We start from the raw sequence: 18,287 nt of genomic DNA, 5'->3' as shown, positions 1-18,287 counted from the left end.
GTAGACAGACTGATTTTAACCTATAATAAAAGTAAAAAAATCTTCAATCTTATTAGACATAGAGAAAACCTATCTTTAAATTAAAAACAACTATTCCAACCACTTAATTCAACCCAATTAATTATACACCAATTAAAAGAAACAAATCGTAAATACAAGGAGCAATTACTACTTACTAGTTAAAAGAAAAAAAAACATACGATTGGTGGTGGTATTTGAGCTCACTGTTACATTAACAAAAAGTCAAATAGTCAATTCCAGAATATGTTTGAAAAAGTGCTTCTCCTTCTATTTTCTTTTCCTAGAAACACTTAAGGTACAATATTTTATACACAATGTACAACTATACGTTGTAGTAAAGGGTGCATTTAGTAAAAAACAGATTTATAAAAGTTTTTAACCTTTCTTTCCCATGTCACTTTCTCAGCAGCAAACATATTTGCTTCTCAATTTTATAATTGGTTGTCTTTTTATCCAAACAAACTAAAAGAAAAACATCACACAAAAAAGTGATACACAAAAGTTTGTTTCATATGCAGCTTAATTTAATTATTTCAGTTACTTGGTAAGTTTATATCCATCATCATCATCATCATCATCATCTATATCTACTGTTTTATATTTATTATTCAGGATTATTTTTATTTTTTGCTTTTATTGATGTTAGAATGTTTGTATCCATAACTTGAATTTTGGGTTGTTATGAAATTCTGATATGTTTAAGGAACCGTGTTTGTAATAATTTTTTGATTTAGTATATGTTTTTTTATTTTTATTATTATTATTTTATATATATGATGTTTGTTTGTACTAGGTGGTGATTTAGATATTTGTAGAGGTAGAATGGCTTATGCTAGAAGAGGGTCGGAGCAGCCGCCTGCTAGGCAGCTGCTGCGGACTCAAACGGCCGGTAATTTGGGCGGGGAGGCGATGATGGATAGTGAAGTGGTGCCGTCATCACTTGTGGAAATTGCGCCGATTCTTCGTGTCGCTAATGAAGTTGAACCAAGTAACCCAAGGGTTGCTTATCTATGTAAGTCTTCGGTTTTCGTATTTTTTTTTTTTGTTTTTGTTTTCATATGGTATGTTATATAGGATTAGGTTGTTGGAGTCCTGAAAACTTGGGGTTTTGTTCATAAGGAACATGTGGGTATGACTTTGGTTTGTAGCAAGAAATAGTGAATTAATTTGGATTGTTTTTGAAGTTTATACTTAATAAACGAAGTATACTTAATTTCTGGAAAATGATAAATATAGTTTTATATGAATGGGTAGCAGCATGGTTGGATCAGTGGTAAACACCCTTGCCTCTGGAGACAGAGGTCATGGGTTCGATCCTCATCCCATGCAAAGGTTGGAGGGCCTTTTCTACCATTTGGGTAGAAACTGGAAGCAACCTCTCTACTTAGGTAGAGGTAAGGTCTGCCTACATCTTAACCTCCCCCATACACCGTCGAGGTATTGGGGCTCAAAACCCGCGGATGGCGGCACTGAGCAGTTACTTACTTTTTTATTTTTTTTTATTTTTATGAATGGGTGATGTATGCAATCAGTTTTGGTTTTTGAAAAAAAGATGTTAACTATATGGAAAAGACCGTGTTAGCAATAAATTTGTGTAACCAAAATTCCTACCATTTAGTTGCGTTTATTATGGGAACAGCTTATGATCATGTTGTTATTTTCTTGATTTTTAAACCTAGTGAGCTTGGCTTGAATATGATGCAATGACATATCTTACTGTGAAAAACTCAAAAAAAGTTAATAAGTATAAGAAGAACTATGTATATAAGGGAAAATATTATAATTGAAATTAAATCCTTGGTCGTGTTCATACAAATCAGAAAAAGCATTAAGAATATATGTTTGCAATGACAAAAGTTCTTTAGTTCTTTGACTTGGTCAAGTTATGACAATATTTAAGATAGTAATCTGCTAGGGACATTAATAAAAGAAAAATCAGGTAAGAACTACAACATTTTCGGTAAATTTATTGTAAGCAGATCCCTTCATCATGCTATAGCTCCCTTTTGCTTGCTTACATGTAATGACATGAAGATAACTTTACTTGATGCATAATCAGGCCGGTTCTACGCCTTTGAGAAGGCTCACAGGTTAGATCCAACATCAAGTGGTCGTGGTGTTCGTCAGTTCAAGACTGCTCTACTTCAACGCCTAGAAAGGGTATGTGTTCTTTCTGCAATTCATTTCGATTATCAGGCTGCTAATTTTGTAATAATGATTGGATTTTTTTGAAAATACTCGAGTGGCGCACGTGGGAGCGAGAAACCAAATACCAATATTTATACTTCATCAAGTTATGTTAGATGTTTATTTTGTGGCTAAAAAGCTATCATTTGTGTTCTGTTCTATGTCATCTTTTGTTTCTCTCAAAAAGTGCAATGGCATAAGAGCCAGAATTAGCGTCCATTATGAGCTTACACGATAAACTCTATGCAGGAAGACGCAACAACATTAGCAGGACGAACAAAGAGTGATGCTCGTGAAATGCAAAGCTTTTATCGGCATTATTATGGGAAGTACATTCAGGCGTTGCAAAATGCTGATAAAGCTGACCGGTAATCATTTTTTGTTCTACGATTTTTGTTAGAGGTGGTAAAATGGGTGGGTCAGGCTGGGTAACAGGTCATAGCTGGCATGGGCCAACTTCTTGGGTGTGGTCAGAACAGGCCATGTCATGCTGGGTTGACCCGAAACACTCTCTGTCCAAAGTAATAAAGTTTTATCATTTGTTCAATTTTTGTATAAGGTAATTTAGGAGGTTTATGCATTTGTCATTTACTTCGGGGATCCCAACGTGTTTCTAGTTAGCTATATTCTCAAATTTGCCCATGTGAGTATGAGACCTGCTAGAGGTAAATTTAATCTGAATTGAACCATTCATAAGCTAACAAGTTGATATTGCCACCTCTAGGTTTGTCTATTCTGCCTTTTTTTTCCTTTCTATTTTCTGATTGTGATATGTGCTTCTAATATCAGCACCCGTCTTACAAAAGCTTATCAAACTGCTGCTGTTCTGTTTGAGGTATTAAAGGCTGTAAATCTCACTGAATCTGTGGATGTTGCAGAAGAAGTAAGTGCTTATACCGCTTTTCCTTCAAGATATCTGATGATTATTTATATCTTTATATGAACTTTGGTGGATTATTTATTGTAAACATGTGCACAGATCATTGAAACACAGAAAAAGGTTGCTGAGAAGACAGAAATGTATGCTCCTTATAATATACTTCCACTTGATCCGGACAGTAAAAATCAAGCAATTATGAGATATCCAGAGGTTTGTTCTTAAAATTTTTTTGTGATCGTTTTTCATTTCGCATATGTACGTTACATACTTCACTTGTTCATTTATAGATACAAGCTTCTGTCTCTGCTCTTCGTAACACCAGAGGTTTGCCGTGGCCCAAAGGCTACAAGAAAAAAGATGATGAAGATATTTTGGATTGGCTGCAAGCTATGTTTGGCTTTCAGGTGATATATAGAGCTGGCAAGTTGGATGGTTATGATAGGGTTGGGTGGCAGGTCAAAACAGATTCAGGTTGATGGGAGTCATTTTTAAGTGTGGGTCAAAGTTTACGGGTCAGGTTGACCAACATTTTTTTTTTTTAAACTTCAATTTTTTTTCTTTATAAATAACCGATGTGTTAATTTTGTTTACAAAAACACCATTTTTGTAGCAAGTATTCAAAAGCTTTAAATAATATAATTAAGGATGCTGTATACTTGTATGCATTGTAGTTAGACTTTGGCCGACTTTCAGCTAGTTTGATCAAGTTAACCTCTTCCTTCTTAGCTTTTTTTTTTCTTTGTAATTAATTTTGGTATGACTCTTTATAAATTGCAGAAAGATAGTGTCTCAAATCAAAGGGAGCACTTAATTTTGTTATTGGCAAATATTCATATTCGACAAAATCCAAAGCTTGGCCAACAAGCTAAGGTACCGTGTATTATATTATACTTCAGGGTGTAACATGCAATAAGTTTAATATGCCATTTACATGTTTGTTGGTGATAAAAATTCTTGTACATTTTTTCGTTTCATTTTGTAGTTGGATGATGCTGCAGTGAATGAAGTTATGAATAAACTGTTTAAAAATTATCAGAAGTGGTGCGAATATTTAGGTCGCAAGCATAGTCTTTGGTGAGTCTAGTATCCTTTAACATATTTACAACCACTCATCATATATAATGTCGATAATTTCAACTCTCAACCTGTAAATTGATTTCTATGTGGAGTAAATTAATTATATATATGCATTGTTCTGACTCCGATATTTGCCATTTATAGGTTCCCCAATATTCAAAAAGAAGTGCAACAAAGAAAACTTTTATACATGGGTCTGTATCTTCTCATATGGGGGGAAGCTGCAAACTTGAGATTTATGCCAGAATGCCTATGCTACATTTATCACCATGTATTTATAATAACTCTGTTATGGTCTTCCAGTTTTCCCTATCTGTTTCTTTGATTTTGTTTATATTATTTTGATTTATGAATAGCCTGTACCAGATGAAAAGGTGCATGCTATTGAATTTATGACACATATAGGAAAAATCTGAATATAAATGCCCATCATTTAGTTGTAATTACTTCATGATACTTGTCTTCAGTTTATGGGCTCATATCTTTGTACCTTCACATTGGGAAAACTGAACTCAAAAGGAAAATGAGAAATGATATGAAACAATCTAGAGGTGGTAAGATGGGCGGGTTGAGCAACATGTCAAAACGGGATCTGGTTGAAGCAGTTAAATTTAGTATAAGTCAAAACTGACCGGGCCAGTTTGGATTACCCATTGACACTTTGTTTTCTCATACAGTTTTTGCTTTTACCCGTTGGATCTATTTCCCTTTCGGGTAGTTTTTCGACTTGTCTTGTTGAGATAAACAAGATCCAAAGTTACCTATTTATTAACAAATGACTAAAAACCCACCCACTAGGTGGGTCGGCCACCATGCCACCATTTCTTATGGGCCACCTAGGTTTGATTCTTGCAGAACGCAAATCCTTTGGTAGAACTGAAAGGGTAGTTAACCTTGATACTATCCTAGCATGGGGGTTATGTAGGTACCAATGCGGTACATTGGACCAAAGGGTGCCCATCAATCTACCCTTAATGACTAAATAGTAAATGGGTTGATATTGCTACCACTGAAACATGCTAAAGAAATCAATACTTGATCGTTTTTGCAACTTGTTTTCAAGCTGTTCCGTTTGTATTCCAATGCATCTGTAAAATTGTTTTATGCTTCCCAGATGGCATTTGAACTTTATGGTATGCTGGCTGGAAGTGTAAGCTCTGTGACTGGTGAGAATATCAAGCCTGCCTATGGGGGTGAAAAGGAGGCATTCTTGAGAAAAGTTGTGACTCCTATCTACGATACAGTTGCAAAGGTGTTGTAAAAACTTTAAGAGGTGTTACAGTTTTTTGTGTAAATAGTAGTTCAGTCTCCGATAATTATTCCTTGCAGGAAGCTCATAAAAGCAAAGGGGGGAAGACAAAACATTCTCAATGGAGAAATTATGATGATCTGAATGAGTATTTTTGGTATCAATCTCACCTTTGCCTCTTATCAATTAATGCTGGAGTGTATAATTTATTGAATACAACCTCCAAGATTACTTAATCTGTTCTTTTAGATTATTATTGTATTTAATGCAATGATTATTATTGAATGAAGCTCATAAAATTTGGACAAAAGGGATACACAAACCCGACCCTTACAAAAGTTTAACCTGTTCTGACCTATAAAAGAACTTGACCTATTTTAACCCGTTACCCAACGCGCACATACTGCCACCTCTAACTTGATGGTAAATTTGTTAAATCTTTAATGTGTTACTCAAGTGGTATTATGTTGTAGGTCAGTCGACTGTTTTCGTATTGGATGGCCAATGCGCGCTGATGCCGATTTTTTTCACGTTCCTGAAGTAATTAAAGAAAACGATGTAAGTATTGTAGTTGCCCCGTTTCCCATTTTACGATTCTGGCTTTTTTATTGATATTTCCTGCAAACTTCAAGTTTTATTTATATGCTTGCAAATACGAAGCTGTCTGTTCCATGGTTTATTGCAATGATCATAGTATCTTGGGTGGATGAAAATAAAAGTATATTCCAATCTCAATTAGTTTGGGTAGTTTTGATTAGTATATTTCAAAATAAGGCTTATTTGATGCATTTCAAAGTGTATATTAATTCTCACGATTAGTTGGAAAGATGAGACAAGATATTAAAATTGTGCGTGGACATGTTCAAAGAGCTATGTTGTTTCTGAAAATCGGTAAATTTTTTATTCACCTACATAGATTCAATGGTCACTCCAAAAAGAAGAAATAAGTGATCTGACAAGGCTTTAATGCTTTTCTCCATTTGATATTATCAGTTATCACAGCTTCACTTTACTAATTATTTATCTTTCAGGTGGAAAAACCTGCTAGTAAGGGTCGTTGGGTAGGGAAGATCAATTTTGTTGAGATAGATTCATACTGGCATATCTTTAGAAGTTTTGATAGGATGTGGAGCTTTTTCATATTATGTTTACAGGTATGCTTTTCATTTCTTTGATGGCGTGCTGTTTTTTTTTCCAGATTTGTTTCATTGACTAGATTTTTCTTTTGTCATGAAAAACCAACTTAAAGGCAATGATAATTATAGCATGGAATGGGTCTGGTAATCTAAGTTCTATATTTGACGGGAAAGTGTTCAAGAAAGTGTTGAGCATCTTCATAACAGCTGCAATTTTGAAACTTGCACAAGGTAACTAGTGGCATACTTCGTCTAACCCAAATTCTTTTTGCAACATTCAACTGACAAATAATTTCAAGTTTATATTAGAATATCTAGTCATTTGGTGGGGACAAAGGAAGTCACAATGTATATTCTACCTGGAAATGCTTAATCCTTCTAACTAAAGAGCCTTAAATCCTCCTAACAATGAGATGATGACATGTGGAAAAATCAGGGGCAAGATTAGAAAAGAGAATTAGTGAATACCACATGTGACCTACTTATAGTTTTAGGAGGATTCTTAGGCTAATCTTTAGGAGGATTTATCATTTTCCATTCTAGAATCCTATCAAAAGCAGTATTAACATTTGAAAATTTGATATTTAACCTTCTACTTGAAATTGGAAAATCTAAAAGCACTAAAAGCTATCATGTAACATAAATTCGTGAATTACTGAACAAATGCGTCCTTTGTACCATGTAAATGGCTAAATTCTTGTGGGATGTGGGTGTTGACTTCATACTCAGTTTGGGTCTTTTAACTCATCATCTAGATCTACGTTATAATCAAGGCAACTATGTTACCAACTATATGCAGCAGTTTTAACCCATCTACTTATGCATGGGTTGATTTAGGTTATGTTAAATTTAAAACAGATTAATTTTTTTTATTGTTTAAAACGGTAATGGGCCAATCGAGTTGAATGTTGCCGAAATTTTACTTTTACTATACAACCTCCTGAATTCTTTTACTTAGTGATTCTATCGTTACTGCAATCGCAGTTAATGTATCTATTATTCAGGTATTGTAAAACAATGGAGGTAAAAGTATTTACGGGTATATTAAACTCGGTGTGGTCCGTTCCAACCTCTAATATAAAATGACCCATTTTAATCTTTTTGGAACCCTCAACAGCCCACTCAACCCTCTTTTTTTACAATTTTATTTTGGGAAGTCCTATACTTAAAGGTGAATAAGACTTACATATTGCTAAATTTCATAGCTAATCTCATGATTGTCCTTCCATTTCAGCTGTGATTGATCTTGTAATGATGTGGAAAGCAAGGTACAGCATGTCATTTCATGTGAAGCTCCGATATGTTCTGAAGACTGTTTCTGCAGCTGCCTGGGTTATAGTTCTACCAATAACATATACTTATAGTCTGAACAATCCGTCTGGATTTGGAGAGACCATGAAGAACTGGTTTGGCAATGGACCAAGTTCCTCTTCTTTGTTCATTTTGGCAATTGTTGTCTATTTGTCTCCAAACATGCTTTCTTCATTATTGTTCCTCTTCCCATTTGTCCGTCGGTATCTAGAAAGATCAGATTACCGAATTGTGAGGCTCATCATGTGGTGGTCTCAGGTACATGGAAACCTTTATCAACTTTTAATGTGTTTATTAGTTCTTACTCTCTACACCTTTCTTCAAATTGAGGTGGGAATGGCAATTTTGACTTGTTTCCTAATAAACGGGGTGATTGGGTTATGTATTTTCTAATGGGTCTTACAAAACTTGGTTTAACCGAAAGGGGTAAGTGTATTTTAATGCATTAAACAAGTTACAAGTCAATTAATGCAAAATTTGATATTGTTGATAATATAACTTTTGGAGACATTATGCACACTGAAGGTTTAACAAAAAGTAAACATTTGGACAGATAGTTTTCAGGTCAACCTAATTCTACCCAACCAGATTCTTCTGAATTTGATCTGTTACCAGACCTGCCAGTTTTGTCACCTCTTCACTGACTCACTACAAGCCTCAAGACTTGAGCTATACTTTTAAGAATATATAGCATTCACATAGTGATGCGTATTACCATTACTTAAGTGTCATTTAGAAATTGTTTGTAATTATTCCTTAAAATTTGCAGCTTCCACTATATGTCGGAAGGGGAATGCATGAGGATCCTCTTTCTTTAATCAAGTATGACTCCTTATTATAGAAACACATATGCATATTGGTCAAATTAGTATCCAATACTTTTTTGTGTAACCTTTACTGTTTTTTTCTAGGTACACATTCTTTTGGGTTGCCCTTCTAGTGGCAAAGTTAGCTTTCAGTTACTACTTAGAGGTGTGTATCGCTAAATCATATTTTGCTTGCGACATTCATTTGTATTTTCTTTTCAATAGCAGTCAGTTATTTTGTACTCGAAGTGAAAGAAGATTATGAAACTATTATTTCTTATAAATTCTAATGCTTGGAACATAAATTGCAGATAAAGCCACTAGTGGGTCCAACAAAAGCAATTATGCGAGTTTCAGTAAGACGTTATCAATGGCATGAGTTCTTCCCCCAAGGTAATCCAGTTTGTGATCCTGTGCACTAAATTACAAGTAGATACATTACATCTAGACATAACTTTTAATTTACACATCCTTCTTTTATATTTTCAGCTAGCAACAACATGGGTGTTGTCATAGCACTCTGGGCTCCTATTATTCTTGTATGTTATTTTTATTTGATTTATTCTATTTTTCAAACTAGAGTGATTTGGGTTGATTTGGGTTATACTTTGTTTCTTTGTCCATATGAGTCAAAAGAGTAAATCATAAAGCTAGATAAATTGAAAACGGGTTGAATGGGTCAAAGTGTATTTACATTGCAAAAACCTTGTAATTTGTTCTACGTAAGCAAGTTAAGGTTATTATTATTATAATAATATTTTGTAAGCTTGTTTAGCATGATGTTATCTGTAAAATTCAAATAATAGAAGGCAAAAAGTCTTTGTGAATCAATCAGACTCGACATCTGTTGACCGACAATAATAATTTCCCATTTTGACCTGGAACCGCTGATCCGCTACCCAGCCAACCCAGCATGCTCTTTTTTCCATTTTCACTAGGAACCTTATTCCGTTGGCATATGAATTTGGTTTGTCCAGTAAATTGTTTTTTTCTAATATTGCATAGGTCTATTTTATGGACACCCAAATTTGGTATGCCATCTTTTCTACAATATTTGGTGGTTTCTATGGTGCTTTTCGTCGTCTTGGAGAGGTTGGTCCACTGCCACTTGATTAATTTATTTTTACTTTTATTTTTGTGTTCTCCAGTCCCATTCTCGAATATATTTCTTTTCAGATACGGACTCTGGGCATGTTGAGAAGCCGGTTTGAGCAATTGCCAATTGCTTTTAAGGGTTGCTTAATTCCAGCAGAGAGAAGTGAAAAGACTAAAAAGGGACTCAAGGCTACTCTATCACGTAGATTCACTAAGGTTTAATCTATTATCTTGTCCATAGTAACCCACACCGAACAACCTTTTGGCATTTTTCTTTTTTTCTTTTTTTACATTTATCTATTTGGGTATTTGTTTCAGGTCACATCTAACAAAGAGGATGCAGCAAGGTTTGCTCAAATGTGGAATGAAATAATTAGAAGTTTCAGGGAAGAGGATTTGATAAATAATAGGTGATATGAAAAGAATTTGATACAAATATATCTCTAAAATCTTCTTTTATAGTGTATGTACTGAGTTTTACATGTGTTTTGTAATGGTTATCAGGGAAATGGACCTTTTACTCATGCCATACTGGGCAGATCTTGGTTTGGATCTTATTCAGTGGCCTCCCTTTTTACTTGCTAGCAAGGTTTATTACATCCCAATTGATGTTCTTTCGTAAATCTTTAAGGGCATATCAAAGGTGGAAATGGGCGGATCAGGCGGGTGGGTTGGGTAACCAGTCAAAAGTGAAAACAGTTCATTTTTAGCATTGGTCTATATGGGCCAAGCTGAGCCAGAACTCTTTTCTTCAAAAACTACAAACCTTTTCTTAATTATGCATGTTCCACTTCCATATGATCCCTAAATATTTCATATCAATATGATTCTCAAACAAAATTCCTTAGGAGGTCTTATGTTAGAAGTACATCTTTAGGCAAATTTCGCCTCCTTGGTTCATGTATATTCAAGCTATTTTTATAATTGACCTGTTTGAGATAAATTAAACATGAATTTCTCTATTCATAAGTAAATTGGTCAAAATTGTCACCTTTTAGGCATACATACGTACTGACATCGTTGTGGTTCATTTTGCAGCTTCCTATAGCATTGGATATGGCAAAAGATAGTAATGGAAGGGACTCCGAACTGCAAAAGAGGATGGATTCAGACCGTTACATGGTCTATGCAATTCGCGAGTGCTATGCTTCATGCCAAAATATTATGAATTTCCTGGTTAATGGAGATCGTGAGAAGACGTATGTAAATCAGCATCTGAGTCATTCCACACATGTATTTTATTCGACTAACTTGTTCAAAAATGTGGTTTGATTTTTTTCAGTGTCCTGAACGAGATATTTTCCATCGTTGATGACCATATAGAGAAGGGAGACGTGTTAAGCGAGTTTGATATGCATGAATTGCCTAGCCTCACTGAACAGTTCGTTAAGCTTATTGAGTTTCTGGTAAATATACTATTTTCTTTGAAAGCATGGGATAAGTGGTTCTACCTCTAAAATCTCCTTTAATAAAATTTGTTTCATTTTTTCATTATGCATTTTCAATCAAGCAAGTGTTGACTCCAAGTTATCTTTATTTTCTACAGATAAAAAATGAAAAAAGTGACAAGGATGAAGTTGTCATTGTGTTACTTAACATGTTGGAGGTGGTGACAAGAGATATAATAGTGAACGAGTCGATTTCTAGGTATAGTGAAGTCGCATTATCGACCTTCTGAATTAAGTAACATTCTCTAATGAACTCTTCTTTCTTTCTTTTCACGTGTAGTTTGATGGAATCAACCCTTGGTGGTTCTTTTGGAAATAGTGAAGTTGCACAAGATAAGCAATATCAGAAATTCTTTGAAAATCTTAATTTTCCTGTTACAAGAGAAACTGAAGCATGGAAAGAGAAAGTAAGATCAAGTTTATTTGACTTCCTGCTTTTACCTTATTATATCTTCCATTATTAGTAACAAAATAGACTCCCACTCACAAAAGAAGTAGAATCTTTGTATGTGAAAATCAGTCGATAATATTGTGTTATGATGAAGTGGCCATATTTACCTTTTAGCTGTAAATGTGAAGCATGTTACTGTTGCCTGCAGATAAGAAGGCTACATCTCTTGCTTACTGAAAAGGAATCTGCTATGGATGTGCCATCAAACATAGAAGCCAGAAGGCGTATCTCTTTCTTCTCAAATTCGTTGTTTATGGATATGCCTGAAGCACCCAAAGTTCGAAACATGATATCTTTTTCGTAAGTCTGCAGTCCGTGCATTAGTTTTATGCAATATTGGCTCATGTTGGGGACAGTAGGCCATCCATATACTACTAGTATTTAATTGTTTTTGATAGATATGATAAGGAATTTGATGTCAATTACAACAATATACCATTGCCAATGTCTCTTTGGTTTGGCCACTTAGCACTTACTTTTTGTGAGTCCTTGATAGCGCGAGGATCATGAAAAAGAAAATATACGAGTAATATTCAGGTGAACGAGAATTAATTAAATGGTCAAAAAGTGATTTTCAAAAATTAAAGTATGGTCGACAGCATTTATAGAAAGGGAGTTAATATAGGTACCACGACTTTTGATAAATCTATTACCACTGTGATTTATATACTGGTACTCTTTGTGATAATATTGGACGGAGTGAGATAATAATCAAAGTTATGGTAGTTTTATGGGTTCTCTTCTACAAAATAGCATATGAGGCGATCCACATAAGGGCTGATTATAAGTTGATAATTGTATATATATCCTTTGAATAATAGTTAACTATACTTATTTGGTTGCCTAATAATTTTGTGACAACTTGTTTTATCAAAGGATTCTAACTCCTTACTTCAATGAGGATGTCCTTTTCTCCGTGGATACCCTAGAAAAGCCGAATGAAGATGGGGTTTCTATCCTATTCTATTTGCAGAAAATTTTCCCAGGCCAGTTTGTTTTCTTAACTGTTTCTTCTGTTATTGAATCTGTCTGTTTACTGAGTAAATAAGTGTTATACAGACGAATGGGATAATTTCCTTCAACGGGTGAACTGTAAAAATGAAGATGAAATGAAAGCTCTTCCTGATACGGAAGAACAACTTCGCCATTGGGCATCATATAGAGGTCAAACGCTAACTAAAACTGGTATGTGTTTAATTTATCTTTTGTACCAGCTTACTTTTATTACAACTCTTATGTTTGTAATTTCTCTCCACTTGGAACTTATGTCAGTACGAGGTATGATGTATAATCGGCAAGCATTGGAACTTCAAGCTTTCCTTGACATGGCAAAAGATGATGGTATGTGTGACTGTGAGCATTGTGCTTTCTTTTCTTGGCTGTTTGTGCTATATTGGATTAGCATGTCATACACATTTTACTTCTTTTTCAGAGTTGATGAAAGGCTACAAGGCTGCATCATCTAATACTGAAGAATATTTAAGCAATGAAAGATCATTATTGACACAGTGTCAAGCCGTGGTGGATATGAAGTTCTCATATGTGGTATCTTGCCAACAGTATGGTATCCAAAAAAGACGTGCTGATGCTCGTGCCCATGACATATTAAAGCTCATGACAACGTAGGAAATATCTTTTTTTTTATATATATATAATTAATGTAGAAAGTATGTATTATTGTATACCACCTTCTCTCAACATCCTTATGTTCATGAGCAGGTATCCATCTCTTCGTGTCGCCTATATTGATGAGGTTGAAGAAACCAGTGATGAAAAATTGAGAAAAGTTGTTGACAAAGTTTCTTATTATTCAGTTCTTGTGAAAGCTGTGCCAAAATCTGGTGACTCATCTGACCCAGTTCAAAACCAAGATCAGGTACAAGCTCCTACTTTCTGTAAAGACCCAATCCATTCATGTTAATGGGATGTTATAAAGGTTGACCTGAAACACGTTGGAACTCTCATTTTCGAAAGTTGTTTAAACTTTTCGAAATGAGTTGTAGCCATAAATGATCAATGGCTATATAGATCAATGGAATAAAATAAATGATCTCACAGGTTTTATGCAGTAATAATAAAATTTAGGCTGCTCTTAGTTAGTGTGTGGTTCTATTTTTTCGTTGTTTGAGTATGGTTCCAACACAAATACTTGTGTGTGGCGTAGATTACATAGATCTATAAGTTCTCAAGCAGTGTGAGCCATTATGACATCTCATCTTAGACATTCACTATGATACTAAATGATAGTAAAACAATATGTTGTTGGGTAACATCACTTTATAATATTATTATTATTATTGTAAGAAGTAAAATTTAGTAACTTTTTGGATAGAATAGTAATTCATGGTTATTTTTGCTATAGAAGAATGAAAAAACGCTACGTCAACAGGTATAGTATTATGACAAAAAGATCAGTCTAAGAATTGTAGATAAAGAGAGGAGTTAGAATTTTAACAAAATAACGAATACAAGTTTAGTAGAGGACAGAGGTAGGATTTTAGAATAATCAATATAAGAAATATGTGCTTTCCTTGACTACTTTTCATAAATCAGAATGCTAATACCATTGGCTATATTGTTTTTTCAGGTTATATATCGTATAAAACTTCCAGGACCTGCCATATTGGGGGAGGGAAAGCCAGAAAACCAGAACCATGCTATAATTTTTACACGTGGAGAGGGACTGCAAACGATAGACATGAATCAGGTATTTCTTTATATCTCCTTGGATTCTAGAAATTACACCGTCTTAGCCTGCTTATTGTCATATCAACAGGATAACTACATGGAAGAAGCCTTTAAAATGAGAAATTTACTTCAAGAGTTTCTTGTTACGCATGGTGTAAGGACCCCGACCATACTTGGACTTAGGGAGCATATATTCACTGGCAGGTACATTAGGGAATTGTTTCTTTCCCTACCAACTAGCTGTGTGATTTATGTCTTTTTTTGTTCTCTCTCTCTCTCTCTATATATATATATATATATATTCTTCTTCTGTTTTTTTTTTTTTCTTTGCATTGCCTGTTGTTTCATTTGGTTTGTATACTTCAGTGACTCAGTCAATCAAAAAAGCAATAGTTGGCATGTCATATTATTAACTGAGAAGTTTTTTTGGTAGCTTTAAAGATGTCTTAAAAATAAAAATACAGATAATAAGTTAGGTCAAATAAAGAAATTGGTCCACAATCAATTAACCAGTTCCAGTAACGATTGTTATAAAGTTTTAGAACTTAAGATAATGAGTTGTCCTAATTAAAACACTTATTAAAGAAAAGATCACATTTAACATCCAAACTAGATAGTCTTCAAATTGTTCAATAATCTATTAGTCTATAGTCATTTAGTTTATCATGGCCTTTAATATCTGTTTATGATCTATGGCCTTTTAGTATTACTCAACTTTGTGGTTAATACTTAATAACCTTTTTTCTATGATTTATGCTTGCAGTGTTTCCTCTCTTGCATGGTTCATGTCAAATCAGGAGACAAGTTTTGTTACTATTGGTCAAAGATTGTTGGCCAACCCATTAAAGTAAGTTTTTTGATTTTGGCATATCACAGATATTCATGTAATTATATAGTTCTGGCCCAGGTTGACCTCACAGTTCATGTAACCTTGTTCATTCAGAGTGCGATTTCATTATGGGCATCCAGATGTTTTTGAAAGACTGTTTCACTTGACCAGAGGTGGTGTGAGCAAGGCTTCTAAAATCGTTAACCTGAGTGAGGATATTTTTGCAGGCAAGTATTTTTTATATTTTACCATGTATTTCACTATCATTTGCCTGTCTTGTGTTTACATATTCCATCTGTCTCAGGTTTCAATTCTACATTACGTGGAGGAAATGTAACTCATCATGAATACATACAAGTTGGTAAAGGCAGAGACGTCGGTCTTAACCAAATCTCGTTATTTGAGGCAAAGATAGCTAACGGAAATGGGGAGCAGACAATGAGTCGTGATATATATAGGCTGGGACATCGTTTTGATTTCTTTCGCATGATGTCATGCTATTTCACCACTGTGGGATTCTATTTCAATACACTGGTAAGATTTGAAAATGTCATGTTTTCTGAATTTTATAACTCAATAATGACTGACCATTAATTTGTGTTTTATGGCAGCTCACAGTACTTATTGTATATGTCTTTCTTTATGGACGTCTCTACCTTGTTCTGAGTGGACTTGAGAGAGAGTTGACTACTAATAGGGCGGTGGTGAACGATAAACCCCTTCAAGTAGCTCTTGCCTCTCAATCTTTTGTTCAAATTGGCTTTCTTATGGCACTGCCAATGATGATGGAAATAGGTCTCGAAAGAGGGTTCAATAGAGCATTTACCGATTTTGTTTTGATGCAACTACAATTAGCTTCTGTATTTTTTACATTTTCACTCGGAACAAAAACCCATTACTATGGACGGACTTTGCTTCATGGAGGTGCTCAGTACAGAGCTACAGGTCGTGGATTTGTCGTGTTCCATGCCAAGTTTGCTGAGAATTATAGACTTTACTCTCGGAGCCACTTTGTCAAGGGAATTGAGCTTCTGATCTTACTTGTTGTATATGAAATTTTTGGCCAGTCTTATAGAGGTTCAGTTGCATACATATTGATTACAATTTCAATGTGGTTTATGGTGGGATCATGGCTCTTTGCCCCGTTTCTTTTTAATCCCTCGGGGTTCGAATGGCAAAAGATTGTTGATGATTGGACAGATTGGAGCAAGTGGATAAGCAATCGTGGAGGAATTGGTGTTTCCGTTGATAAAAGTTGGGAATCATGGTGGGAAAAAGAACAAGAGCATCTTATATCTTCTGGGGTACGGGGTACCATTACAGAGATTGTTTTGGCGCTTAGGTTCTTCATTTATCAGTTTGGACTTGTGTATCACCTCAGCTTAACAGAGAGCAAAAGTTTTTTGGTACATTCTATGTTTCTGATTGTTCTGATTATTCTCTATCACTCTGTGTAACCTCAAGGTCTTCAAAAGTCCGTAACTCAAGTGTTGAGAAATTTGCTTCTTGGTTGCAGGTCTATGGAATTTCATGGATTGTGTTAATTGGGGCACTATTTTTAATGAAGGTGTGTTACACTTAGTATTCTCTAGTTTTATAATCATTTAGAATGGCACTGAAACTATGCTTCAGATAAGAAAGATTGACTCTTATTTATGCTTTATAAATACATCTTGAATACTTTTAGCTTGTATGTACCTTATTTATTTTTGCTAATTAATTTCAGGTCATGTCATATTGGAGAAAAACTCTTAGTGCCGACTATCAACTTCTGTTCCGTTTGATAAATGGTTTTATCGTCCTTGCGTTTGCTGCTACTCTGATTACTTTGATTGCATTACCTCATATGACTATAAAGGATATAGTAATATGCATCCTAGCATTTCTGCCTACGGGATGGGGGCTGCTTTTGGTAAGTAAAAGTTATCTTCAAACGTTGCTTCATTCACCAAAATTTTGATGTACTTATAATTCTTTATGGGTTGAACGAGATTCAAGTTGGGGAAATGGTTGAATTTGTCAGCGGTGTGAAAGGAATAGCTTACGATCTCAATTTTTATACTTAATTTCCATGAATTTTACCATCATCATTTTTTATTTTGGCTTGTCTTTTGACAACGTTAACAATAAAATGTTGTGTTTTCTGTGTTATCTTTGATACAATCTCATGAAGTTTTTCCATTCTAAAAGTTGGACTCGAGTTGGAAATAAAGAAACATGATATTAACTTTGCTGTTCTTGTGTATTAATAATGTTAAATGGTCTTCTTTATCAGATTGCACAAGCCTTGAGGCCAGTTCTGAGACGATCTGGAATGTGGTCATCGATCAGAACCCTAGCACAATACTATGAAATAATCATGGGTTTACTTCTATTCACTCCGGTCGCTTTTCTAGCTTGGTTCCCATTCGTCTCAGAGTTCCAAACACGTATGCTATTTAACCAAGCCTTCAGTAGAGGTCTACAGATTTCTCGTATTCTTGGTGGTGGACAGAAGAAAGACAAATCCTCCAACAGTTAAGATAGATCTCATACTTTCACTACCACGGGAACAATGTAAATACATATTTGTTCTATTCACAAAACATACATGTATGTAAAATACACCAGCGCCACGTGGATTGTGGTGATGGGGTATTTTGAGAGAGATCTCATACTTTCACGCAAGTGCTAATATGTAAATGATGCATGCGTTTCTTGATACGACTTGCACTGATCTTAATCTCTTCTTGTTTTGTCCTTTGAGTTGGTTATCTTAATACAAATCTAAATCTGGAAACTGGGGTTCAAGCTTGTTGAAAATTATCAGCATCTAGGTGCTAAAAGCGCCGGCCAACGCAAAAGCAGTGCGAACTAGTCCAGTTAGCTTTGCTGGGACTAGTTCAGTTAGCCTCATTAAAGCTTTAGAGAAGTGGCATTTATCGAACCCACATAAATGGTCTCAACTGGCAGCATTAGTGTTTGTTAGAGGGCAACTTTTTATTTTATTTTATTTATTTTTTATTATTTTTTTGCGTTAGTTCACAAAAGTGTATTATGTGCGGTACGAAATAAATTCATTTACCATGTCCATCAAAAACGTACGTTGTGTTTTCTGATTCAACCTAGG

General features: G+C 34.8%; 1 protein-coding gene across 1 annotated transcript; it reads left to right on the top strand.

Annotated features, from left to right (window-relative positions):
- Positions 1–468: 468 nt before the first annotated feature.
- LOC122581164 (callose synthase 2-like) lies at positions 469–17,879 on the top strand. The gene is made up of 43 exons (XM_043753331.1): positions 469–565; positions 815–1,033; positions 2,081–2,181; positions 2,458–2,576; positions 2,998–3,091; positions 3,188–3,298; positions 3,376–3,492; positions 3,866–3,958; positions 4,071–4,162; positions 4,310–4,436; positions 5,280–5,417; positions 5,495–5,571; positions 5,888–5,972; positions 6,446–6,568; positions 6,664–6,781; positions 7,785–8,119; positions 8,631–8,683; positions 8,773–8,833; positions 8,979–9,060; positions 9,157–9,206; positions 9,673–9,759; positions 9,844–9,978; positions 10,081–10,172; positions 10,267–10,351; positions 10,801–10,961; positions 11,045–11,168; positions 11,309–11,409; positions 11,491–11,617; positions 11,810–11,961; positions 12,538–12,647; positions 12,721–12,846; positions 12,934–13,002; positions 13,094–13,283; positions 13,381–13,537; positions 14,249–14,368; positions 14,438–14,553; positions 15,113–15,196; positions 15,293–15,405; positions 15,483–15,712; positions 15,790–16,584; positions 16,695–16,745; positions 16,905–17,090; positions 17,454–17,879. Exons 2-43 carry the CDS (start codon positions 844–846, stop codon positions 17,697–17,699), a joined length of 5,823 nt encoding a protein of 1,940 aa, XP_043609266.1. The 5' UTR covers positions 469–565; positions 815–843; the 3' UTR covers positions 17,700–17,879.
- Positions 17,880–18,287: the final 408 nt, after the last annotated feature.

This window comes from Erigeron canadensis, chromosome 9 (assembly GCF_010389155.1).
Source record: "Erigeron canadensis isolate Cc75 chromosome 9, C_canadensis_v1, whole genome shotgun sequence".
Lineage (NCBI taxonomy): Eukaryota > Viridiplantae > Streptophyta > Magnoliopsida > Asterales > Asteraceae > Erigeron > Erigeron canadensis.
The sequence above is the reverse complement of the archived record's forward strand: the minus strand, read 5'-3'. Positions and strand labels throughout refer to the sequence as shown.

What these genes read in the sequence shown, in the direction of transcription:
- LOC122581164 (XM_043753331.1), top strand. Translation starts at nt 844, where the DNA reads ATGGCTTATGCTAGAAGAGGGTCGGAGCAGCCGCCTGCTAGGCAGCTG. An exon ending in GATCTGAATGAGTATTTTTG is followed by an intron (nt 5,572 to 5,887) that starts GTATCAATCTCA and finishes ATTATGTTGTAG; the next exon opens with GTCAGTCGACTGTTTTCGTA. An exon ending in TCTGGGCTCCTATTATTCTT is followed by an intron (nt 9,207 to 9,672) that starts GTATGTTATTTT and finishes AATATTGCATAG; the next exon opens with GTCTATTTTATGGACACCCA.